Source organism: Tachysurus fulvidraco, chromosome 9, assembly GCF_022655615.1.
Source record: "Tachysurus fulvidraco isolate hzauxx_2018 chromosome 9, HZAU_PFXX_2.0, whole genome shotgun sequence".
Lineage (NCBI taxonomy): Eukaryota > Metazoa > Chordata > Actinopteri > Siluriformes > Bagridae > Tachysurus > Tachysurus fulvidraco.
In genome coordinates this window covers 23,919,982-23,946,670 of record NC_062526.1, presented here as the reverse complement: position 1 = coordinate 23,946,670, position 26,689 = coordinate 23,919,982, and the positions used below count along the sequence as shown (strand labels likewise).

The window sequence follows — 26,689 nt, the reverse complement described above, 5'->3', positions numbered from 1 at the left end:
CCTATTTTCCTGACTGTTTTTCGAAAATGACGCTCTATTTAAATGAGTATATCTCAAAAACTACAAGGTTCATTTGAATAATTCTGATACCAAAATAAAGGTAACACTTGTGAGATTGCTATTTAAAATAAGTCTATCTTTACCAGATCAGAGTAATAGAAGTTGGAACACAGAAATAAAAGTCAAAACAAATTTAGTCTGACAAAAATGTTCAATTCAAAGGAGAATAGCCCTAAACCTTCATAATGAAGCCTCAAGAAATCTAATTTAAAACTCCTTACCATTAACTGTTTAAAGCCAGATTTATCTATTGTGTATCAGAGATATTAAAGAGAGGTTTTTTTAGAAGAACGTCCATGCCGACCTTTCTGTTTTCATGATGGTACGTGTTGGAATCAGGCTGCAATATCTGAGGTTTCTCAGGGTGTATTTTATACTTCTGGTGCCAGAATAAAGGTAACACATGTGGGATTGCTGCAGAAGTGTTAAAATAAGTGTATATATTGCCAGACCAGAGTAAGAGAGGATGGAACACAATATATATAAATATAATAATATAATATAAAATAAAAATGATGCCCGATGACGCCTGAGATAGGCACAGGCTCCCCGTGACCCGAGGTAGTTCGGATAAAGCGGTAGAAAATGAATGAATGAATGAATATAAAATAAAAATATAATATTCCATAAATATATTTAATAGCATCTCATCATTAACTGGTTCAAGATTTATTGATCTATTGTGTATCAGAGATATTAGAGAGAGGTTTTAGTAGTGACACACACTCCTGTGCCAAGTGCAATGTTGGCACACCTCTGTATATGAGTTTTCTCAGCTAGCGAACTATAAAAGTTCATATAATTGATTTATTTGTCACTATAGGAGTTCATTACATCCAAATCCAACAGTGTTCACCTCTAACTACAGGACACAGCGCGCATGAATGTATGCCAGTCTGAGCCGCTTCCCCTCGATAGAGCTAAAAGCCAGCGCTTTTAAAAAGCCAAAATAAAGCAAAAAAATCCTTTGGAAAGATGAGATGGTGCATTTAAATGTCCAGTGTATTTAAATTTTCCGAACGTTGAAGATCGATAGCTCGACTTCTCAACAGAATTTCCTGAGGTTTGACTCTCTATAGAAAGCTCTAAGCCTCCAGTTTTCGTATCAAGCGAGGTAAGAGCAAAGGTGGTGCCATGGCTGCTTGGTTGCTTTGTGGTTTTTTCCTTGTATTGCTGTGAATATTGGTCACACAGTGATGATCCTTAGATTCTGTGGAATCTCCGCTTTCTGACTGAACCAATGTTGTGTTTATGATTACAGGATTAAAAATTCCTACAGATGATATGTTTATGAAGAGTGGGGTGTCCATTTAAGTGACTGGTGTTGAAATTCTGCTTTATTTAATTGAAAATCGTGTTTATAGTCACATAGTAAAGTTTTTTCTGTTGCTTTAGCATGCTGCATGTGTAGATACATAATACATTAACATATTTTTAAAGCTCATTTGCATTGGTGTCCATCTTGCCCACGGTTCTGGGGCCTGTGGGGCTTAGTAGAAGTAAAACAGAGACATTTCAAAATTTATGAATTAAATGTACTGAAGAATAAATATTGTATAATATAATGTTGTATTCAGTAGATTCTGAGTGTTTGTATGTTTGTGTCTGTAGGCTGTGATCTCTCTGCTCAAACTAAATATGTTTACATTGGACACCCTGGTGGTTCAGTTCTGTTACCCTGCTCCTGCTCTGACCTGCACACCAATCCTCACACATTCACCTGGACAACAGACAGAACAGGACACTGGACTGACGTGTTAAATGATGAACACTACCGTGACAGACTTCAGCTGTTTAATCACACTTCTCCTGGTAATCTGTCTCTGCTCATATCTGACCTGAGAGAAGAGGATCAGAGAGTCTACAGGTGCAGCACTGGATTAAGGGAATACAGAGACATCTGGATAAATGTTCAAGGTAAAGCATTTAAATACTCAATAAAAGTTTATATTTAGTGTGCAAACAGTCCTGATGAGAACTGAATTATAGTCATATATGTAACAAACATGTCTACTAAATTGACCATAACTGATGGTTTTACTCTAAGAGTCATAGTGTGTCACATTAAAATGACACCTATTTGGTGTGCAGGTCAGAGCAGGAGCAGGGTAACAGCACAGAAACATCTTTGTGTCATGTGATTTCTGTCTGATTATCATCACCAGAGAGAGCACAGCCTTCAGAACACACCTTCATTACTACTGACATAAACCTACATAAACATTAATAAAAGCTTCAGAAGGTGTCAGTATCATGTTTATTCTGACTTTGTGTTTTCTTTGTGTTTACAGTCAGAAAAATAAAATATAGGAATCTTTATAGAAACGTTTATGTAGGTGTCATTTAACCTCATTAACATGACCCTAATTTTACAGACATTTTTTCATTAATAACTGAGTGTGAGTGTCATGTGCCATATTACTAACAGTGATTAAAAACAGACTTTAGATTTATTAAGGTTTGTCTTTTCAGGAGGAAGAAGAGAAACTTCAACACGCTCAGGGAAAACAGATAGAAGACCTCCATCAGAACAGCCTCCAAGTAAAACAACAAACTCTCCACCTGCATCATCCTCAGCAACACTGAAACAAGATAAACAACAAACTCATAGCAGCCTCCTTCTAGTTGTCATAACTTTCCTTTTTAATCAGAAGTGAAAAACATATCTACATTCTTACTTTAAATTATTAACAAAACTTTTTACTGTTCTTTGTTGGATGTTTAAAAGGTGAAGGGCGCACACACACACACACACACACACACACACACACACACACACACACACTCACACACACACACTCACACACACACACACACACACACACACACACACACACACACACACACACACACACACACACACACACACACACACACACACAGGTCACTGAGTTTCAAACAAACAGAATATCAGCCTCCACACCTTACTTGATCACTTCAGACAGTTAAATATTGTTGTTAACACTAGAGGTGTGATTTCTGAGAGTTTATTTCTCTTCACCAGGAACATGTGGAGAGAACGGGATTACTGAAGGAAGTCCGGACTGTAAGGGAAAGCCAACAGATCAGGTTAGCAAACGTAAAATGAGTTATAACAGATCTGTTTCTACCTTTAGAGCTTTTGTTGTATTTGTGACACACTGCAGGTAACACACATGACCCACACATGCTTTCACTGAACACTGAGTTATAGGAAATGATCTTCTGCTGCTTCTATCAGAACAACACATGGTGTAAAGAAAGAAGTCAGATTTGGAGATTTGTGTCGTCTTTACAGGATTTTACCTGCTTCTTGAAATCACTAGCAAAACCCACAGAATTTGTGTAATATGTGTTATTTTCCTCTTCTGTCTTTCCACAGCCTGAACCTGATCTTGTCACTTTCTGTATTAAATAACACATTAACACAGCCGGAGCAGTTCAGGTCCAGATTAACACTGGAGAGAAAACTGAGTACACCAACATTATAACAAACTAATCCTGTAAATATTCTCAGATATTATAGAATAATGCTGAAAACATAATAAATACATGCCATGGTCAAGCACAAGATTCTTTCTGGTGGGATTTTTATGTGTTTAATTTTACTGCTAAAAAAGGGAAAAGGTTCCAGATAATTACTTCATATTCACCTTCATTATATTAGCTAAGAGTATTGTTCTGCATTCAGTTTTTCTGTTAATCATTAAAAACTGCTGATGGATAAAATTGCAAACTATATTTTGAGTGTTTATTTTTTCATTTTTATCTTATGTGTCCCATTCTTACATATATCAGGTTAAGAAATGAATGTGCTAGAAGGCTTTTGTGTAAATAGGCTTGTGTAAGAAGTTCTTGTTTGTGACTTGATAAAACCTTAAAGCAAAAATAAAAAGATGAGGATTGTTAAATTTGCATGGACTGAATGTGTTATTTTTAATAAATAAATACAATTTTACATCAATAGAATTATTTATAGTATTTAAACTGAATCTCCCAAACAATCACAAATGCAGGAATTTGTGGTAAGTAAATAGTGTAATAAATAAAATGTGACATTTGAAGTCTACCAATCTTCCAATTATTTGTTATCCATTAGTGAATAGCTGATTCCTTTAACTGGAGCACAAAGGGATCATTAAATAAAGAAACCTGTAAATGAAGCACATTATTATTCTAAGTGTTAAGGCACCACCTAGTGGTCAAGGTAGAACATGGACTTTTACATGTGACAAATTCAAGCAGAATTCTCAAATGTTTACATTTACATGACATTGTTTACAATTACATGTTGCTGTACTGAGGTTATGGTATGTGTGAAATTCTCTAATTTAATTGGTCACGTGGTGCTGATTAGTTTTCTATAACAGCAGCTCTAACAGTAGTGCTGGTTGTAATTGAAATCACAGGTTTATGTTAATGCTTTATGAACATTTACCTTGTAAATGTCTCTTGTAGATTGAATTTCTTTCTCGGTTGTTTCACTGATTTCTTGTACACACCTGTCTTGGGTTTCCTTGATTGGTTCATTGTTTATTGCTTATCGTTCCTTTCAGTGAGAGGTTAATATCTGTTGTATTAATGATGTTGTGGAGTCTTGTTTTGTATCTTTTTTAAATTTTAATTCTTGGTTTTATTTGTTTGTTTGTTTGCTTGTTTGTTTATTTAAATATTGTCTTGATGATACTTGATGTTTTAAAATAATGATCAAATCCTAGTACTACACCTGACCCCCGAATCTTGACAAACACAATATTAATGCTGCAGATGAATATTACTCCAACTTGATTTCAAATTATTTTATTACCATATTCAGACTTCTTCTGAGAAAAAAGAAAACTGATGAAAAATGAACATGACTTAGTAAATTGTCCTGTTTAGTTCAACAGATTGTTATTTATAGACGACTTTTAACAGTAAACATTGTCACAAGCAGCTTAAAAAATTTACTTCAAATTCTGACCAAGCTGGAATTATTATTATTATTATATTATTATAATAAATATTATTATTATTATCAAGTTTGTTGTGATAGGACGAGTAATAAGTTATAGGTATCAGTAAGAGATAAAGTATCTTATTACTTCTGTTTGTAGAATTTTGATGTACACTTAAATTATTAGATTAATTATCTGTAGCCCAACTGCAGTACCAGCTTCGAGACACAAGATGTCGCCACTTAGTCACTAAGCTGTAGCTTTATAATCAAAGAATAAATAAATAAATAAATTAATTAAATCAGTTTTTAAAAAACATTTTAAACTGTAAAACTGATTTATGATTAAAATGATACTCCTCTGCTTAATCTTACCTTTCATAATCCCTCTTGACCAGCCTCTATGTTCTCCTCAGCTCACATGTCGCAAATGTGTCTTTATGACTTCCTGTAAGTTTCAGGTAACACACTTGCTGGTGAATAAACTGATGAACATTACAGCTTTGTCCCAAACACTAGAATTCCTGTGTGCTATAAAGTGAAGTTTTAAATTTTTTACATCATCTCAAATATCTTAAGGATATGTTTGGCTCGTAAATTTTATATATATATATATATTGTGAACAGAAATGTTAGGAGTGGAGTAACTGCCATATCACATGTAACTGCCAGACAGTTGGATCAAGACCAATCATCTTGCTGAAAGAAGATTATAGAATTATTATAAGTTTTCTTTTCCATTTTTTATAATGATAAGTTTCCTTTACCTTTATATGAATTTTCTTTTTCATTTTTATAATGACAAGATTCATTTACCTTTATATGAGTGTATGTAACCATTATGTGATTAAGAAATTATATAATTTTCATTGGTATGTTTTAGATATTAAGACAAAGAGTAACAGTGAAAGCTTAAAAAGGAAATCACAAGACTTTGTGTCAGCAGCTTTGTGTCAGCAGAATAAGAACACACAATAGGCCATGCAGCCTAGGAGACATCTCAGGATGTTTTGCAGAAGCATGAGATCATCAGAGACCTGACAGGATGCAGACAGAAGCAGAATGACCGTTATGAGATCATACTAATAAATGGTATAAATACGGTTTTAGAACAAGTTATCGGTGTGCATTCACCTTGAGGCAAGCTCACTGTGTTATACTTTGTGATTGCTTATAGAGGGTGCATCAGGAGAACAAACGCAGGCTTACACTTGGAGAGTGTTTCTTGGTTTGTTTTATCTTTGCATTTTACTTATTTCTACTTACGCTAGAATTGTTTGACTATTTGAAGGAGATTTTTGTTTGTAATTTTCTTTTCTTTTACATTACATTACACACATCTATTTGTATTACACTGCTTTTAATAAAAACAAGGCCTCCCATTGTGAGGATCCTGAAAAGACAAAAAGGTTTAAGTCTGACTCCTTCATCTAAAGATTCAATCAATAGAATAGGTAGAAGAACTTGGAGCGGAACCTTTGTTAGAAGACCGAGGGACTTCGAAGGACTCCTGCGTTCAAGGTAAGAGCAACTCTAATTGTTGATCTTGTGTTTTCAATATTAACCCATGCAAACTAGGACACATCCTTTAGTGGGATTGTGGAAGGGTTTTCTACGCAATCCGAAAACAAGTGTCACTAGAGGATACGTATGTCAGTATAAATTACTTCAGTATATATGTATATGTGTATATATATATTTAGTGTGTGTGTGTGTGTGTGTGTGTGTGTGTGTGTGTGTGTGTGTGTGTGTGTGTGTGTGTGTGTGTGTGTGATCAGTGTGTGTGTGTGTGTGTGTGTGTGTGTGTGTGTGATCAGTGTGTGCGTCTGCGTGCAATGGAGTAAGTGTTAAAATACTTTTTCAGAAATGAGAAATGACATAGTGGTTGTTGTGGTTTCCTGAAAACCAAAGTGTATAAAGAGAGACACTTAGTCAGTGTGTCAGTGTGTGTGTTTCACACTGAGGGACTGGTGTGTGTGTGCAGAAGAATCAGTAATGATGAAGTGCTTATATCTTTTGTATGTCGTGTTTCACATTGCTGCAGGTGAGTGAAGTTATATTTTATTTTCTATTACAGAAAGGAGAGAGAATATTATCCAGTTCTTAGTTCAGCTGCTTTGTGTTTAGTTCATGTGGTTTCTGTCCAGACTGCGTTTACTGTAGGGTGGAGTTCAGCTCTGTTCCCTAAAAATAAACCAAACACTGTCAAATGTTTATTAATAAGAGAATTAATAACATAAAATATGTAAATTTTAAGACAGCATTAATCTTCATACACAAGGTAAACATTCACGTCCTGCCTTGTGTTATAATGTCCTTATTTAGACCTGTTCAGCTTTGATCATGTGGACTTTTTCTTCCTGATTAACTTCAGTCTAAAATGTACTGATGAAGAGAGGTGGGCTAATGAATAAGGAGGATTCTACAGTGAGATTATTTTACATCCCTATAATATTACAGTGTATGTTTTTATATATTTACTGAATTACATCTCTCACCATTTCCATCTTATTGAATGTATCTATAATAAATCACATAAAGCATAGTAGAAAAGTTACTTCCTGTTTCTTGCAGGTCACTTCTTCACTCTGGTCTTAGCTGTGAATAGATGTGTCTCGCTGTCACTGATGTCACTCCACGTCCTACATCATATTTAGAGTTTTTATTTTTCAGAATTAGTTACATGCATTTAACAACATAACACTATTAACAATGGTATATTTGGACTCTCCTATATATCACTTTTCATTTCTTTGACACAATTTACAAAAATAGATTGAATGTTAATTTTTGTAAAAGTATTATTTTGTAAATAATATTAGCCGATTATCTATTTTTTTCTATTTGTAATAATGTGTACACTATATTACAAAAGTATAAATGTGTGGCTCTATGAGCAGTGTGGTGGCCTGGTGTAACTTCTGGGTCACTTCTTCTCTCTGGTCTTAGCTGTAAATAGATGTGTGTGAATTTCACACCTTTTTCTGATGTCTCTCTGTCACTGCTGTCTTTTTGACCACCGACTTCACTTCCTATATCACATTTAAAGTCTTTATTTTTTGCATGTAACTAATTGTAAATGTATAAACATTTTGTTCACCTTTTCACAAGTCAGAGGTCTTTTAATGATATGCATTTGTCTTAAAGCAAATAAAAAAGTACTGCTGATTTCTACTTTAGCCTTAACTAAAAGGGGGCTAGCCTCGCCCATGCTATAGGAGTTCATTGCATTCAAATCCAACAGTGTTCAGTTTGCTTTGGAGTCTCCCCAACTCTCAGGACACAGCACGCATGACTGTATGCCAGTCTGAGCCGCTTCCCCTCGATAGACCTAAAGGCAAGCTTTTAAAAAGCCAAAATAAAGCAAAAAAAAAAATGACTCTCTAGTTTTCGAATCAGCAGATTCGTGTGTTTTGAAACCTGATCTAATGTTAAAGCAGTAAAGTCCGTGTTTGGCTTTGTTCAGCCACAGACAACTACAAGAAGGACACAGACAATAATCAGCTATTTCTTTTGGCGGCAGAGAAGTGAAATTTTGTAAATAACCTGAATTTTCTCTTAGAATATGTTTTATCATCCTGAAAGGCCAAGGCTGCTAACTCTCACACATTCAGCGTCAGTTATTACATAACTTCAGGGCTGTCAACTGTCATGCATTGAGAGTGACAGTCACGCATTTGGGTCTTTTGTCACGCTCTCTCGCCACACATTGTATTTCTCACGCAGAAAAACTTAGTATTTATCAGATATAAAATATGCCGCAGTGCCCAAAATGTACCAGTCCACACTGCTGTCTCTATGGAACCGGGCAGGAATCAAGCGTGTCTTCCCTGGAGTTCTTAGTCGAGCCTGACACTTATCAGCCAATCAAAAAAAGAGGCTACACAATAGCCAATCAGAAGATAGCACTATCTGGTTAAGATTTAACGCAACAACCAATGAAAAAAGGGTATATTCGATGGTCGGTGTGTGAACAAAACCCCAACACAAAACAGCTTGTCTCTGGACGGGACATTACATTTACATTTACATTTACGGCATTTAGCAGACACCCTTATCCAGAGTGACTTACAACTGAGCAACTGAGGGTTAAGGGCCTTGCTCAGGGGCCCAGCAGTGGCAGCTTGGTAGACCAGGGGTTCGAACCCATGACCTTCCGATCAGCAACCCAACACCTTAGCCACTGAGCTACCACATTATCCTCAATAATAACCCTAAAAATGGCTGGGCTTGAGCTGAACTGTTTTAAATGGGAGCAACCTTACAATTGATAAAGGAGTCCAAAAGGCAACAAACACTTACAATAAACACCAGTCATAATCTCTCTCTCTCTCTCTCTCTCTCTCTCTTTTCTACACCAAGCCACGCCCCTCCACAAGCCCCTCACCATAACCAAAGCCCCGCCCCCAAAATCTCACTCTAAGCTGAATTCAAAAGTTTGCAGCCCTGCCGAAGGTAAGAGCAGGCGGGAAATTCAGAATCTGAAAACACGCAAAAGCGGGCTAGCATCAACTGTGATGAGACTGGAGAGGATGGAAGCAGGTAGTATGGATGATGAAGATGATTCTTCAGTAATTGATAGTGAGGCATGGTCATATTACTGTATTACGGATTCAACAAACAAAAGAAAAAATAGAGATTCTGAGTCAGATGACAATACTAGAGTAGGAATAAACAAAGTAAGGAAAATTGAGGTAGAATAGAATGAGGTAGGTGACAGAAGTGAAGCGTCTGCTTTCTAGCAGAAATGGTAAAAAAGAGAGAAGTACGACTGTTGTACTAACTTTCACTTGTAAAAACTTACCAGAACATGTTAAAATTGTATGTGTGTTATACGGTACGACCATTTGTTAGACCAGCATTGAGATGTTTTAATTGCCAAAGATTGGGGCATGTTGGAAATAAAGATGTTGTAGATGTGGTGGAGAACATGATTATGGAAAATGTGGAGGTTGAACCTAAATGTTGTAATTGTGGAGGGCCACACAGTGCAGCGTATATAGGCTGTAAAGCCCAAAAGCAAGCAACGGAAGCAATGAAACTCAAAACAGTACAGAATATATCATATACTCAAGCAGTCAAGGGAAACCCAATTAGGAGAGGTATGGGGTGTCCTCAAGAAATGGTTGGGGTTTACAGAACTCAGAATATACCAGTAGTAGTAGATGAAGAGAAAACAGCAGTATTGATATTAAGAACGGATCAAGAAACCCAGAGATAGGTCGTACTGGATCAGCATGTTATGTTCCTGAATTTAAAATAGGAAAATATGGGAGATTAACTGATGGGACCTCAGTATATACTGCTGAACTGGTGGCAATTCAGATGGCACTTAGTTGGGTGGAAGAGGTGATGCCAAACAAAGTTCAGATTCTATGGCATCACTTATAAGCCTACTAACTTACCAAACAGTTAGATCTGATATTGATGTAGAAATATTGAATATTTTGTATAGATTAAAGCAAATTGGAATAATAATTACATTTGTGTGGGTACCAGCTCACGCAGATATACCAGAATATGAAAGATAGAATAGAACGGCTAAAGAGTCACTTAAACTGAACTTCCCCAATATTACTGTTGCATTAAGTCGGATGGAAGGGAAAAGTATCATTAAAGAAGCTTGTAATCAGAAAAAGCAAATGAATTGGAATGAGTGTAAAACAGGAAGGCATTTATATAATATACATAAAACCGTAAGACAAAGTAATATGACACTAAATGTAAGTAGAGAGGATCGGGTTATTTTATCAAGACTAAGGATGGGACATAATAAACTCAATTCTACACTTTATATTATAAGGACACATGGTACAGGATTATGCGAATTATGCCAAGTAAAGGAAACATTTGAACATGTGCTGGTTTTCTGCCCCAAGTATGATCTGGAAAGGAATGAGTTAATAAGAGAGCTACAGGGAATAGGTTGCAAAGTATTTACAATCAATAGCCTATTAAACATAAAACCTGGATTCGGGAAAATTGTAAGGTTAGTTTTAAAATTCATTAAGCATAGTGGTCTTAGAAATAGGATATAGACATCTTTTGACATACTTCTAGACTGAAATCACTTCACACTCCAACACAGGTGGTGTAGGTATGTAATAAAGTTGGTATGCGACCTGCCAATGAAGAAGAAGAAGAAGAAGAAGAAGAAGAAGAAACAGAAGAAGAAGAAGAGTAAAGGTGGTGCCATGGCTGCTCGGTTGCTTTGTGGTGTTTTCCTTGTATATCTGTGAATATTGGTCACACAGTGATGATCCTTATACCGTTGGATTCTGTGGAATCTCGGCTTTCTGAACCAAGGTTGTGTTTGTGTCACGTAACAGCTGATTGCAGGATTATAAAGTCCTACAGATGACATGTTTATGAAGTGTGGGGTGTCCATTTAAGTGCTTGGTGTTGAAATAATGCTTTATTTTATTAGAATTCATGTTTATAGTTGCATAGTAAAGTTTTTTCCTGTTGTTTTAACATGCTGCATGTGTAGATATATAATACATTAACATATTTATGAGGCTCATTTGATTATTATCTTGCATTTCAAAATTTATGAATTAAATGTACTGAAGAATAAATATTTCCTTAATAGTTCATTTGAAAATATTGTACTTCATGTTGTATTCAGTAGATTCTGAGTGTTTGTATGTTTGTGTCTGTAGGCTGTGATCTCTCTGCTCAAACTAAACATGTTTACATTGGACTCCCTGGTGGTTCAGTTCTGTTACTCTGCTCCTGCTCTGACCTGCACACCAAACCTCACACATTCACCTGGGTGTCCTTCAGAACAGGAGGTCTGAATGACGTGTTAAATGATGAACACTACCGTGGCAGACTTCAGCTGTTTAATAACACTTCTCCTGGAAATCTGTCTCTGCTCATATCTGACCTGAGAGAAGAGGATGCAGTAGACTACAGGTGCAGCACTGAGAAGGGACACAGAGACATGAGTATTCCTGGTAAAGGTAAATAATTTAAATACACAATAAAAGTTTATATTTAGTGTAAAATCATCCTTGATCATACTTAAAATGAATTATAGTTACATATGTAATAAAATGTCTACTCCATTTACCATGAAGGGGGATTAATTTAGGAGTCATATAGTGACACATCAGTATTAAGTTATAAATGACATTAAATACTGATTATGGTATCAGACTGACCTGAACTTTGGACTGGTGTTGGATTGGATTTGTGATATTTCTCAGTCTAAACTAAGATTTATTCTCATAACATTGTAGTGTTTATAGAGCTACATGTCAACTGACATAAGACATAAACAGTAATAAAGACTTCACTAGACGTCACTGTCAACTTGTTGAGTGTTTTTATCTTAATATCTGATGCATCAGAATAAATTGTAATATGACATTAAACATTAAAACCAAACTCTAATTTACAGTCAAAGAAACTACATAACACACTAGACCTGGTGTTTACAGTTAAAACCAGATATTTACATACACTTCAGAAAAAAACACATTTTTATTTCTTTAGTGTTATACATTAAATCAGAGTAAACTTTCTGTTTTAAATAAACAAATATTAACATATTTTTTGCATTTGTTAAATGTCAGAGTCGAGCGATGGAGAATTTTTATGTATTTTTATTATCACTTTCAGCAAAGTCAGAAGTATACATACACTTCTTTAGTATTTGGTGGAATTGCCCCGAAACTGTTTCACTTGGGCCAAACGTTTTGGGTATCCTTCCACAAGCAAAAAATATGTTAATATTTATTGATTTAAAACAGAAAAAGTTTACTCTGATTTAATGTATGACAGTAAAGAAATAAAAGTTTTTGTGTTTTTTCTGAAGTGTTTTAAATATCTGGTTTCAACTGTATGTTAATTTAACATGAACATTGATGAACACAGTCTGTACATCAGCTGATACATTAGGAAGTCTTTTTAAATACATGTCTTTATAAATATTGATTTAAGATCATGTCACTTATTATTAGGAGTTTATTAAGGAGCCATTTAGCCCTCTGAAGACGTCCCTAAAATAATGATTTAACTTTATTTATCAGTGACGGTTCAGTGATCACCAGCTTCACCTCCTACTTTGTGCTTTATTTACATTTTTTGGTTAAATCCATTTCTCAATACTGTGTTCACATTTTTCGTTCATTTGACACAAAAAGTATCAAATAACCTCAACTTTCAAATATCATGAATTATTTTCTAAGTCAAACTCAACCACAAACAAAACTCTGTGTGTCTACAGCTTATATTTCACATGTACTTTTCACCATGCAGTGTGTAGTGTTGTCTCCTCACAGCTCCAGGGTCCATGTTTCAGTCCTGATCTTTGTACTTCATGTTGTATTCAGTAGATTCTGAGTGTTTGTATGTTTGTGTCTGTAGGCTGTGATCTCTCTGGTGATAAACATCAGGTAGTTATTAATGGACACCCTGGTGGTTCAGTCCTGTTACCCTGCTCCTGCTCTGACCTGCACACCAATCCTCAGACATTCACCTGGACAACAGACAGAACAGGACACTGGACTGACGTGTTAAATGATGAACACTATCGTGACAGACTTCAGCTGTTTAATCACATTTCTCCTGGTAATCTGTCTCTGCTCATATCTGACCTGAGAGAAGAGGATCAGAGAGTCTACAGGTGCAGCACTGGATTAAAGGAATACAGAGACATCAGGATTAATGTTAAAGGTAAAGCATTTAAATACTCAATACAAGTTTATATTTAGTGTGCAAACAGTCCTGATAAGAACTGAATTATAGTCACATATGTAATAAACATGTCTACTAAATTTACCATAACTGATGGTTTTACTCTACGAGTCATAGTGTGTCACATTAAAATGACACCTATTTGGTGTGCAGGTCAGAGCAGGAGCAGGGTAACAGCACAGAAACACCTTTGTGTCATGTGATTTCTGTCTGATTATCATCACCAGAGAGAGCACAGCCTTCAGAACACACCTTCATTACTACTGACATAAACCTACATAAACATTAATAAAAGCTTCAGAAGGTGTCAGTGTCATGTTGTTTAATCTGACTTTGTGTTTTCTTCTTTTACAGTCAGATAAATAAAATATAAAAGTCTATATCTGATATCTTTGCCAATTTTCTGTTTTCACATCAGCTGACACTTATTACACTTTATAAATCTTTATGTATGTTCATGTCAGTTGTTGTTCATGTAGGTGTCATTTAACCTTATTAACATGACACTAATTGTGTTAACTTTTATTTTTAAAGAAGTTTTTACAGACATTGTTTCATTAATAACTGAGTGTGAGTGTCATGTGCCATATTACTAACAGTGATTATAAACAGACTTTAGATTTATTAAGGTTTGTCTTTTCAGGAGGAAGAAGAGAAACTTCAACACGCTCAGGGAAAACAGACAGAAGACCTCCATCAGAACAGCCTCCAAGTAAAACAACAAACTCTCCACCTGCATCATCCTCAACAACATTGAAACAAGATAAACAAAAAATTCACATCAGCTTCCTTCTAGTTGACATAAATTTCCTTTTTAATCAGTGAAAAAACATCTACATTCTTACATTTATTTATTAATACACAGTTTTACTGTTCTGTTTGGTGGATATTTAAAAGTACAAAGACACACACACACACACACACACACACACACACACACACACACACACACGTGTCACTGAGTTTACTGTTAAATGTCAGTCACTGAGTGTGAGTGAAACATGACAGCAGCCTCCACACCTTACTTGATCACTTCAGACAGTAAAATATTGTTGTTAACACTAGAGGTGTGATTTCTGAGGGTTTATTTCTCTTCACCAGGAACATGTGGAGAGAACGGGATTACTGAAGGACGTCCGGACTGTAAGGGAAAGCCAACAGATCAGGTTAGCAAACGTAAAATGAGTTATAACAGATCTGTTTCTACCTTTATAGCTTTTGTTGTATTTGTGATACACTGCAGGTAACACACATGACCCACAAATGCTTTCACTGAACACTGAGTTATAGGAAATGATCTTCTGCTGCTTCTATCAGAACAACACATGGTGTAAAGAAAGAAGTCAAATTTGGAGATTTGTGTCGTCTTTACAGGATTTTACCTGCTTCTTGAAGTCAGCAGCAAAACCAACAATTTGTGTTATATGTGTAATTTTCCTCTTCTGTCTTTCCACAGCCTGAACCTGATCTTGTCACTTTCTGTATTAAATAACACATTAACACAGCCGGAGCAGCTCAGGTCCAGATTAACACTGGAGAGAAAACTGAGTACACCAACATTATAACAAACTAATCCAATGTAAATATTCTCAGATATTATAGAGTAATGCTGAAAACATAATAAATACATGCCGTGGTCAAGCACAAGATTCTTTCTGGTGGGATTTTTGTATGTGTTTAATTTTACTGTTAAAAAATGGGAAAGATTCCAGATAATTGCTTCATATTCACCTTCATTATGTTAGCTAAGGGTATTGTTCTGCATTCACTTTTTCTGTTAATCATTAAAAACCTAAATTTGCAAACTATATTTTGAGTGCTTATGACATTTTTATCTTATGTGTCCCATTCTTGCATATATCAGGTTAAGAAATGAATGTGCTAGAAGGCTTTTGTGTAAATAGGATTGTGTAAGAAGTTCTTGTTTGTGACTTGTTAAAACCTTGAGCAAAAATAAAAAGAGGATGCTTGTTACATTTGCATGGACTGAATGTGTTTTTCTAATAAATAAATAAAATTTGACATCAATACAATAAATACAATTATTTATAGTATTTAAACTGAAGGGGGGCACGGTGGCTTAGTGGGTAGCACGTTCGCCTCACACCTCCAGGGTTGGGGGTTCGATTCCCGCCACCGCCTTGTGTGTGTGGAGTTTGCATGTTCTCCCCGTACCTCGGGGGTTTCCTCCGGGTACTCCGGTTTCCTCCCCCAGTCCAAAGACATGCATGGTAGGTTGATTGGCATCTCTGGAAAATTGTCCATAGTGTGTGAGTGAATGAGTGTGTGTGTGTGTGTGTGCCCTGCGATGGGTTGGCACTCCGTCCAGGGTGTATCCTGCCTTGATGCCCGATGACGCCTGAGATAGGCACAGGATCCCCGTGACCCGAGAAGTTCGGATAAAGCGGTAGAAAATGAGAGAGAGATGAGATTTAAACTGAATCTCCCAAATAATTATCTGTAGCCCAGCTGTAGTACCAGCTTCGAGACACAAGATGTCGCCACTAAGCCGTAGCTCTCTAATCAAATAATAAATCATTAAGTAAATAAAGTCACTTTTAAACACATTTAAAACTGTAAAACCGGTTAATAATTAAAATTATACTCCTCTGATTAATCTTACTTTTCATAATCACTCTTGACCAGCCTCTAAGTTCTCCTCAGCTCACATGTGGTAAATGTGTCTTTAAGACTTCCTGTAAGTTTCAGGAAACACACTTGCTGGTGAATAAACTGATGAACATTACAGCTTTGTCCCAAACACTAGAATTCCTGTGTGTTAAAACATTAATTTAATATCCAGATTTGCTTGTAATATATTCAATAAAGGTACTGATCAGTTTCAGTTAGTGTAAATATGGATTAATAACATTAAATTAAAATGATTTTTTATTTCTTATTGTCCTCAAATGTTCTTGGATAACAAGTCATTTCGATCATTTATATTTTCATAAAAATATTAAACACTTTTGCATTTGCCCATGTAACTGGTTTCCACCCTGTTATTACAGGGTCAATGTTTTTTTTTTTAAGAAACCGATCGATGTCCTCAGTGACATCCCCAAACCCATTTTATCTTTCTGAAATGTAGGTTAAAATATCTGCTTTACAAGGATTTGCTAACTTGATAAAATATTTTTTCTTAATCTTTTATCCTCGTAAACAAATTTGTCTGACAGTTTGTAAATGTTGTGGTTTTATTGCACTTTGTCCACTTGCAGTTAATTTATAAAATGTGTTGGAACTTGACCAACATTCATTTTTAATAGTCTAAGGAAAATATCTGTTTTTTATTAACGAAACTGTAAAGTCTCAAAGGCACTTTATTAGATTAATAAGTCATTAAGTCATAACCCTGAAGAGCCTGACTTTTATCCATAACTCTCCTTCAACACATTTTCCTCTACACTCTCTATGTGAGTATGTTTGTGTTCTGTCTCGCTCAGGCACTCGATGACACGCAAGAAAACTTTAACAATTCACAATCACAATTTTTATTTTCAAAGCTTTTATTTGAAATGTATTATTAATTATTTATTTCTTTTCCACAGCTTATGATTGGTGGATAGCTCAGAGCCCTCCCACTATATCCTACTGTACATCCGAGTGTTCGACACCTCCCCGGCAATCACTGGATGTTTCTAGTGTTTATGGGTGGAAGGTCCATGATTTTAAGAATATCCAGCTTTGGCGTTTGGCTGCTAATGTATGGCGACTTGGACAGGGTCACGGAGCTTCTTCCACTTTTCAGTGAGTCCCTCACTGATGCTGAAATAGAAATAAAGTACACATTCTTTTAAACCAAGTTTTCACAATGATGTGTCTCATTTTAGACTCTTGAAAAAAAATCTAACTATTGTGCATGATGTTGTACTAAATATAAATGAAATCTTGTTACTTACTGCTGCCAGGCACATGAATCTTTGTAGTCCTGCTGTCCCGTGTCCTTCCTCTGTGGTTCTTGTCTTCCGTTGGCATGGCACTTATCTATACACATGCAAAACCATGTCAAAGTGTATATAATAAACTGCTCGTTAATTGTACAGAACATGTACATAGCTTCAAACCTACTTTTAAACTGTATGAGAGAATATCGGCAAAGCATAAATTATGTCATTTTATTTGGATTTATTTGGAAAGAATTCCTTAATAATTATGATACAGCTTTTCTGTTTGCTTTTTAACCAGAGCTGCTTCTTGTTCTGATTTAGCTGAAGACACTCAAAACAAGTTTAGGACATGTAACAAATGAAACATTTACAAAAATCCTTAGAAGCAATGATTTCATTATTTCAGGGGTTGTCTACTGTCTCTACATGTCTATTAATCTCACCTCAGCCTCTGTGATGTAGCTTTTGTGGAGCTTAAGGATGCTCTCCTTCAGCAGTTTTGGCTGCTGGATGACGTCTGAGCAGGTCTGGATGTCAGCCTTGATCCTGTCCAACAAAGCCTTTAGCCTTTTAATCTGAGGAAACAAAGACATTACACATGATGTTAACCGTAGTTAAACTGTAATGCTTATTATCCATTTCATCAATAATATAAGTAATAACTATGTACATGCAGAATCCTGGTACTGGAAAAACGAGTCATTCGATTTAGACATTTGTTAACACAGCTACATAGGAATTATTGTTCAAGTCATTTGTGCACTTACATACCCTCTGCCTCTCTGTACATAACTCATTATCCTTGACTTTCAGCTCCTCCTTCAGGTTGTGTATGGTCTCCTGGTTCTTGCTGTTGATTTCCTTCACCTCAGACTTGAGCTAAAATAAAAACAAAAGTTTGTACACCCTTTCACTTGTAAAAACATTTGTTTCATTTTCACTAATTAGCCATCATTTGACTTATTGATAGTCAATTCTAGCCTTGCGGTGTAGATGCTGTATAAACTCCTACTGTACATTCTGTCATCCTGTTAAACTCCTCACCTTTTTTAAGAACAGTTTTTTCTCTTCGATCCTGCTCTTCACTTCCTCAAGATTAGTTTCAGCTGTTTGTCGCATCTGTTTATTGCAGTCTTTAAATATTTCATCCAACTGGCTGTTGATCCTTTTTAAATCCGCCTCATTCTGTGTTTTGCTCGTCTTGTGCATCTCGACTATGTCTTGGAAGTGGACTTCCTACAGGGACAAAACAGATGCCTTTTAATTGTTTTGTATCTTACTAGTTAGCATATTCAACGTTATTTACATCAAAGACCTCTAGAATATAACTACACGATGGAATTACTGTTATGTAATACCAGAATAGATAATAATAAAATCCAAAGTAAATGTTATTATTCTTACTGCCGACTTTTTACAGAACAAACAAAGCAAATAGTATTGCAACGTGAACAGAATATTCCACCACAGAGCATCCTGTAATTGTGAATAACTGAATGTTTGCCATAAAGCAGATGTAGTGTCGCCATGAGCCTCACCTTCTTCTGGACGTTCTTTTTTTGCTCCTTCTCCTTCCTGAGTTTCTTCCCGTCCATATGCTGGTCATGCAGGCTCTGCACTTCCTCCTTTAACATGTTGATCTCGAGGTTCTGGTCCTGAATTTCTTCCTTTATTTTCCAGAACTGCACCATCTTATAACAAACACACACATTAATTACACCGTGTGAACTGCTGTCGTTGACCACATGTAAACTTCTGCATCGAATTTGAATCATAGTTTTTTTAAATGTGAAGTCATAAGGCACGTACGCACCGTATATTAAAACAATATTTCTTTAAGTTATAATTATAGCAAAGTTTTTCTTTTGTGTTGATCTGCACAAAACCCAAACCACACACCTGTTTCTCCATGAGCTTTATTTCATATTTAAGTTGGCTGCAGGTCTCCTGCTCCGCCTGAAGCTCCTGTTTGTATCTGAGGCATAATTCAGCGAGCTCAGCTGTACTGTCCTTGTTCATGAGTTTCTGTGCTTCCTCAGACTCAAACTCCATCAGCTGCTGTAAAGTGAAGATGGACAAAGGATAAAGTGAAGTTCTTAAGGCTGGACTGAAAATGATTCCTATACCCAATATGGCGTATTTACTAAACAAAGCTGGTCCATGCATTCTTTAAATATATTACAGTCTTAATAGGATTTTGGGGTGTTAAATGATGTCAATGTAAACCTTCAGTATGGTTAATGTACATCAACTTAGTGTTTAGTAAGTGTTTAGTTACTGAAGGCTACTGAATGTAGCTGTGTTAGTTTTGGGCTTCTTTTTTACTTTGTACTGTATATACACAAGCAATATGTAAGCGCAAACAAAAACTGAATCAGTTAACCCATTGATAAGAGTTCCTTCATACCTTCAGTGTCTTGCAGCAATCTGCTTGCTGAGTTTTGGACTCCACAGCCTGCTTTTGTTCCAGAGAAACCGCTGGACTTTGCAGCTCTTCCTTCTGCCTGCTCTCTTGAACGACTGCAAACTTCACCCTGAATGTCATCTAAAATGTTTGTAGTCATGACCGCCAGTCAGGTACATGTGTACTGAGTTGTGTGTGGGTGTGTATATAAACACACGTGTATTAGATGTATTAACACTTATAACTACATTGTGTGTTTGTGTGTGCGTTAATCTCACATCTGGTTTATGGTTGTAGGTCTTATTGAGTCTGATGAAGTTTGCCTTCAGCTGGTGCGGCTGGTCGACAAAACTAGAGCAGTTTTTGATGTCGGCCTTCATCCTCTGCACAAGAGCCTTCATGTTTCTGACCTAAAGAATCATCTGTATCATTAGTAATATGAGTAATAACTACATGTACTAAATATACATACAGTAAGTACTAAAACAATTAAATAGGAACCCTGACTACAATTACAGAAACGGACCTAATCACAAAATGCAATGTCATAAAAACCTACAGGAAACGATCAGATCGTTTAACATTAATAATGAACAAAACATAGTGTGTTGAATCAAACCTGCTTCCTTTCTATGCACAGCTCTTCTTCCTGTTTTTTTATGTTTTGCTGGAGGTGTTCAATTGTCTCCTTGTCCTTGACATTTATCTCCATAACCTTAGCCTCGAGCTAAAATAAACATCTTGTGATAAGCTACATATTCATACTACTACTATTAGTACTACTACTACCAATATTAACAATAATAATAATAATAATAATAATAATAATAATAATAATAATAATAATAATAATAATAATAATAATAATAATAATAATAATAATAATAATAATAATAATAATAATAATACCCGACAGAGGTCAAGGCACTGCTCCTGAATCTCTCCGTTTACCTTCCAGAACTGCATTATCTTAAAACAAACACATGCACAAACATTAATTAGGAGAGGTATGGGGTGTCCTCAAAAAAATGGTTGGGGTTTACAGAACTCAGAATATACCAGTACTAGTAGATGAAGGGAAAACAGCAGTGATGCAAGAAGATAAAGCAGAAATGTTAGCTTCCATCTTTCAAAAGGCACACAGCTCAGATAACCTAGGAATAAATTATGCGAGATGGAGAGAAGAAATATTAAAGCAAAATCGAGATATTTTTAATTAAAAAACAGATAGTAAAACAGCTTTGGATGCTGCGTTTAATTTGTGGGAACTTAAAAGAGCCTTAATGAGGGTTAGAAGTACTGCTCCTGGGAAAGATAAAATCTGCTATATTATGATTAAACAGATGGATGACATAATAGTTAAAGTATTATTAGATCTTTTTTTACAAAATTTGGAGGGAAGGACAATTACAGCGATCATGGAAACAAGCAATTGTAATTCGATTCACAAACCAGGGAAAGATGCTACTGTACTATAGCAGGAAATTATAGGCCGATAGCTCTGATGTCTAACCTCTGTAAAGTTACGGGAAAAATGATCGTTAATCGATTATATTATGTATTGGAAAGTAAAGGATTAATGGCTCCTTATCAGTATGGTTTTCGACCAGGTAGATCCACCCTAGATGCACTAATTAGATTAGAAACTGATTTTAAAAAGGCGCTAGCAATGAAAGAGGTGTTAGTGGCAGTATACTTTGACATGGAAGAAGCATACGATATGATGTGGAGAGAAGGATTTCTGTTAAAGTTGCCAAGAATGTTAATTGAAGGAAGATTTTATAATAGAGTGTTAAGTTCCTTATTTGGACGATCAATACAAGTCAAGGCAGGAAATACAATTTCTGAGCTGGTGAAGGTAGAAAATGGAACACCACAGGGAAGTGCTATTAGTCCTTTGTTATTTAACATAATGATTAATGATGTATTCAAAGGAATTCATTCAGGAATTAAAACAACTTTATATGCAGCTGATGGAACAATGTGGAAGAGGGGAAGAAACGTGAAATATATAGTGAAAAAAAAGTCAAGAAGCAATTGAGATTGTAGAGAATGGGTCACTGGAATGGGGATTTAGATTTTCTATATCCAAAATGTGTTGTCAGTTTTTTACTAAAGTGAGTGACGTGACATACGGCTAAGTACGGTGACCCATACTCAGAATTTGTTCTCTGCATTTAACCCATCCAAAGTGCACACACACAGCAGTGAACACACACACACACACCGTGAACACACACCCGGAGCAGTGGGCAGCCATTTTATGCTGCGGCGCCCGGGGAGCAGTTGGGGGGTTTTGGTGCCTTGCTCAAGGGCACCTCAGTGGTGGCCGGCCCGAAACTCGAACCCACAACCTTTGGGTTACGAATCAGACTCTCTAAGCATTAGGCCACGACTGCCCCACTAAAAAGAGGATTGCAGAAAAAATATTAATTTTAAATATTTAGGTTTATGGTTTGACTCCAAATTAACATGGAAAATTTGTGTCAAATATATTGAAGAGAAATGCAGCAAAGTACTGAATTTAATGAGATGTATAGTCAGGAATGTGGAACTGATAAACAATCTATGATCAACAGATATTGTTCTCTCTTAAGATCCGTTTTGGATTATGGATGCATTATATATGGATCTGCATCAGATAGTATGCTTAAAAGGTTAGACTTAATTCAGGCAAGAGTGTTGAGATGTATTACTGGAGCAATTAAAACAACTCCAATCTCAGCATTGCAAGTGGAAACAGGAGAGTACACATTAGAATTAAGATGCCAAAAATTAGCTTTCGCTTACTGGATCAGTTTACAAGGGCATAAACATGAACATTGTACTAAAGCAATTATTAAGGGGAGATGGGAGACTATAAACATAACAGGAAATGGTTTTGCCTAGAAAACAAAGGAGTGGGCTTCAGGAATGTCGCTAGATAACATATCATTCTCATAAACGGCAACTATTTCCCAAATACCTCCGTGGATTTTTTTGCCAACCAGAAGGTGATTTATTAATTCATGAGTGTGTTAAAACATTAAATATTGATATTAAGAACTATACAATTGAGTATATTAGAACAGTCTATTTACAGAGATGGATCTAGAAACCCAGAAACAGGTAATACTGGATCAGCATTTTATGTTCCTGAATTTAAAATAGGAAAATATGGGAGATTAACTGATGGGACCTCAGTATATACTGCTGAACTGGTGGCAATTCAGATGGCACTTAGTTGGGTGGAAGAGGTGATGCCAAACAAAGTTGTGGTTTGTTCAGATTCTATGGCATAAGCGTACTAACTTACCAAACAGTTAGATCTGATATTTATGTAGAAATATTGATTTTTTTTATAGATTAAAGCAAATTGGAATAATAATTACATTTGTGTGGGTACCAGCTCACGCAGATATACCAGGAAATGAAAGATCGGATAGAACGGCTAAAGAGTCACTTAAACTGAACTTCCCCAATATTACTGTTGCATTAAGTCGGATGGAAGGGAAAAGTATCATTAAAGAAGCTTGTAATCAGAAATGGCAAATGAATTGGAATGAGTGTAAAACAGGAAGGCATTTATATAATATACATAAAACTGTAAGACAAAGTAATATGACACTAAATTTAAGTAGAGAGGATCGGGTTATTTTATCAAGACTAAGGATGGGACATACTAACCTCAATTCTACACTTTATATTATAAGGACACATGGTACAGGATTATGCTAATTATGCCAAGTAAAGGAAACATTTGAACATGTGCTGGTTTTCTGCCCCAAGTATGATCTGGAAAGGAATGAGTTAATAAGAGAGCTACAGGGAATAGGTTGCAAAGTATTTACAATCAATAGCCTATTAAACATAAAACCTGGATCCGTTAAAATTGTAAGGTTAGTTTTAAAATTCATCAAGCATAGTGGTCTTAGAAATAGGATATAGACATCTTTTGACATACTTCTAGACTGAAATCACTTCACACTCCAACACAGGTAGTCTAGGTACAGTATGCACCATAAAGTTGGTATGCGACCTGCCAATAAATCCGAAGAAGAAGAAGAAGACGAAGAAAGGTAAGAGTAAAGGTGGTGCCATGGCTGCTCAGTTGCTTTGTGGTGTTTTCCTTGTATATCTGTGAATATTGGTCACACAGTGATGATCCTTATACCGTTGGATTCTGTGGAATATCGGCTGTGTGACTGAACCAAGGTTGTGTTTGTGTCATGTAACAGCTGATTGCAGGATTATAAAGTGCTACAGATGACATGTTTATGAAGTGTGGGGTGTCCATTTAATTGCTTGGTGTTGAAATAATGCTTTATTTTATTAGAATTCATGTTTATAGTCGCATAGTAAAGTTTTTCCCTGTTGTTTTAGCATGCTGCATGTGTAGATATATAATACATTAACATATTTATGAATGCATTTCAAAATTTATGAATTAAATGTACTGAAGAATAAATATTACCTTAATAGTTCATTTGAAAATATTGTACTTTATATTGTATTCAGTAGATTCTGAGTGTTTGTATGTTTGTGTCTGTAGGCTGTTATCTCTCTGCTCAAACTAAATATGTTTACAGTGAACACCCTGGTGGTTCAGTTCTGTTACTCTGCTCCTGCTCTGACCTGCACACCAAACCTCACACATTCACCTGGATGGCCTACATAAGAGGAGGTCTGAATGACGTGTTAAATGATGAACACTACCGTGACTTCAGTTGTTCAATGAATTTTCTCCTGGTAATCTGTCTCTGCTCATATCTGACCTGAGAGAAGAGGATGGGACAGACTACAGGTGCATCACTGAGAAGGAAGAAAGAGACATGAGTATTAATTTTAAAGGTAAATGATTTAAATACACAATAAAGTTCATATTTAGTGTAAAATCATCCTTGATCATACTTAAAATGAATTATAGATACATATGTAACAAAATGTCTACTCCATTTACCATGAAGGAGAATTAATTTAGGAGTCATATAGTGACACATCAGTATTAAGTTATAAATGACATTAAATACTGATTATGGTATCAGACTGACCTGAACTTTGGACTGGTGTTGGATTGGATTTGTGATATTTCTCAGTCTAAACTAAGATTTATTCTCATAACATTGTAGTGTTTATAGAGCTACATGTCAACTGCCATAAGACATAAACAGTAATAAAGACTTCACTAGATGTCACTGTCAACTTGTTGAGTGTTTTTTATCTTAATATCTGATACATCAGAATAAATTGTAATATGACATTAAACATTAAAACCAAACTCTAATTTACAGTCAAAGAAACTCTACATAACACACTAGACCTGGTGTTTATATTAATTTAACATGAACATTGATGAACACAGTCTGTACATCAGCTGATACATTAGGAAGTCTTTTTAAATACATGTCATTATAAATATTGATTTAGTTTCATATCACTTATTATTAGGAGTTTATTAAGGAGCCATTTATTCCTATGAAGAAGTCCCTTAAATAATATTTTAACTTTATTTATCAGTGACGGTTCAGTGATCACCAGCTTCACCTCCTACGTTGTGCTTTATTTACATTTTTTGGTTAAATCTATTTCTCAGTACTGTGTTCACATTTTTAAATCTTTTCACACAGTGAACACAACAGCGGTCGATGTGGACTGAATTATGTAGCACTTTTCTTTAATTTTACATAAAAGCAACTTTAAAATATCATAAATTCTTTTCTCAGTCAAACTCAATGGCAAATAAAACTCTGTGTGTCTACAGCTTATAGTTCACATGTACTTTTCACCATGCAGTGTGTAGTGTTGTCTCCTCACAGCTCCAGGGTCCATGTTTCAGTCCTGATCTTTGTACTTCATGTTGTATTCAGTAGATTCTGAGTGTTTGTATGTTTGTGTCTGTAGGCTGTGATCTCTCTGGTGATAAACATCAGGTAGTTATTAATGGACTCCCTGGTGGTTCAGTTCTGTTACCCTGCTCCTGCTCTGACCTGCACACCAATCCTCAGATATTCACCTGGACGACTAACAGAACAGGACACTGGACTGAAGTGTTAAATGATGAGCTCTACCGTGACAGACTTCAGCTGTTTAATCACATTTCTCCTGGAAATCTGTCTCTGCTCATATCTGACCTGAGAGAAGAGGATCAGAGAGTCTACAGGTGCAGCACTGGATTAAGGGAAAACAGAGACATCAGGATTAATGTTAAAGGTAAAACATTTAAATGTGTAGGTACAGTATTTATTCCCAATGAGCAAGTCTGAGGTGACTCAGGTGACTGTGGGGAGGAAAAGCTCCCTTAGATGGTAAAGGAAGAAACCTTGAGAGGAACCAGACTCAAAGGGGAACCTCATCCTCATGTGGGTAACACTGGAGGGTGTGATTATAAATATACAGTCTGATAAATGTTGTATTGATGTAAAAGATCACATGGAGTTCACATCTCTATAGTATCACAGAGTCCAACTGGAGCTGGTAGATCTCTAGATGCATCAGGATTCTCACAGATTCGGCCTCGTCTCAGTGGAGGTCCAAAATCTTCATCGCTCAGAAGACAATGTCTTCTCGTACAATGTCTGGATGCCTCGGGATGGGTAGAAAGAGAGAAGCAGTGGAGAGGGATTAACATATCTGCTGTTCATAATAATGTGCGAGTCTGATGTAATAGTGCACAGTATTATGGGATGTATTATGTGTGTGTACGCCTGACTAAAGAGATGAATTTTTAATTTACATTTA

General features: G+C 35.9%; 2 protein-coding genes across 3 annotated transcripts in view; one reads left to right on the top strand and one right to left on the bottom strand.

The window, feature by feature from the left end:
• Positions 1-26,689, top strand: part of LOC113636948 — a 57,039-nt gene that overhangs the window by 1,961 nt on the left and 28,389 nt on the right. The window contains exons 2-4 of the mRNA XM_047818945.1: positions 11,638-11,940; positions 13,349-13,657; positions 25,853-26,161. Of these exons, the coding sequence (XP_047674901.1) occupies positions 11,638-11,940; positions 13,349-13,657; positions 25,853-26,161 (921 nt within the window). The remainder of the gene's footprint in view (positions 1-11,637; positions 11,941-13,348; positions 13,658-25,852; positions 26,162-26,689) is intronic.
• On the bottom strand, positions 17,217-21,146 carry LOC113636926 (ectopic P granules protein 2-like). Of its 2 annotated transcripts, none has more exons than XM_047818951.1 (11): positions 20,882-21,146; positions 20,592-20,699; positions 20,251-20,382; positions 19,976-20,113; positions 19,468-19,623; positions 19,107-19,259; positions 18,613-18,804; positions 18,340-18,447; positions 18,012-18,143; positions 17,581-17,665; positions 17,217-17,446 (listed from the first exon to the last, which is right to left on the bottom strand). In XM_047818951.1, the coding sequence occupies exons 1-11, from the start codon at positions 20,936-20,938 to the stop codon at positions 17,307-17,309; spliced, it is 1,401 nt and encodes a 466-aa protein (XP_047674907.1). In that variant the 5' UTR covers positions 20,939-21,146; the 3' UTR covers positions 17,217-17,306. The 2 variants fall into 2 exon arrangements, with proteins under 2 accessions (XP_047674907.1, XP_047674906.1); XM_047818950.1 differs by having other exon boundaries at positions 17,219-17,446; positions 19,468-19,626; positions 20,882-21,137.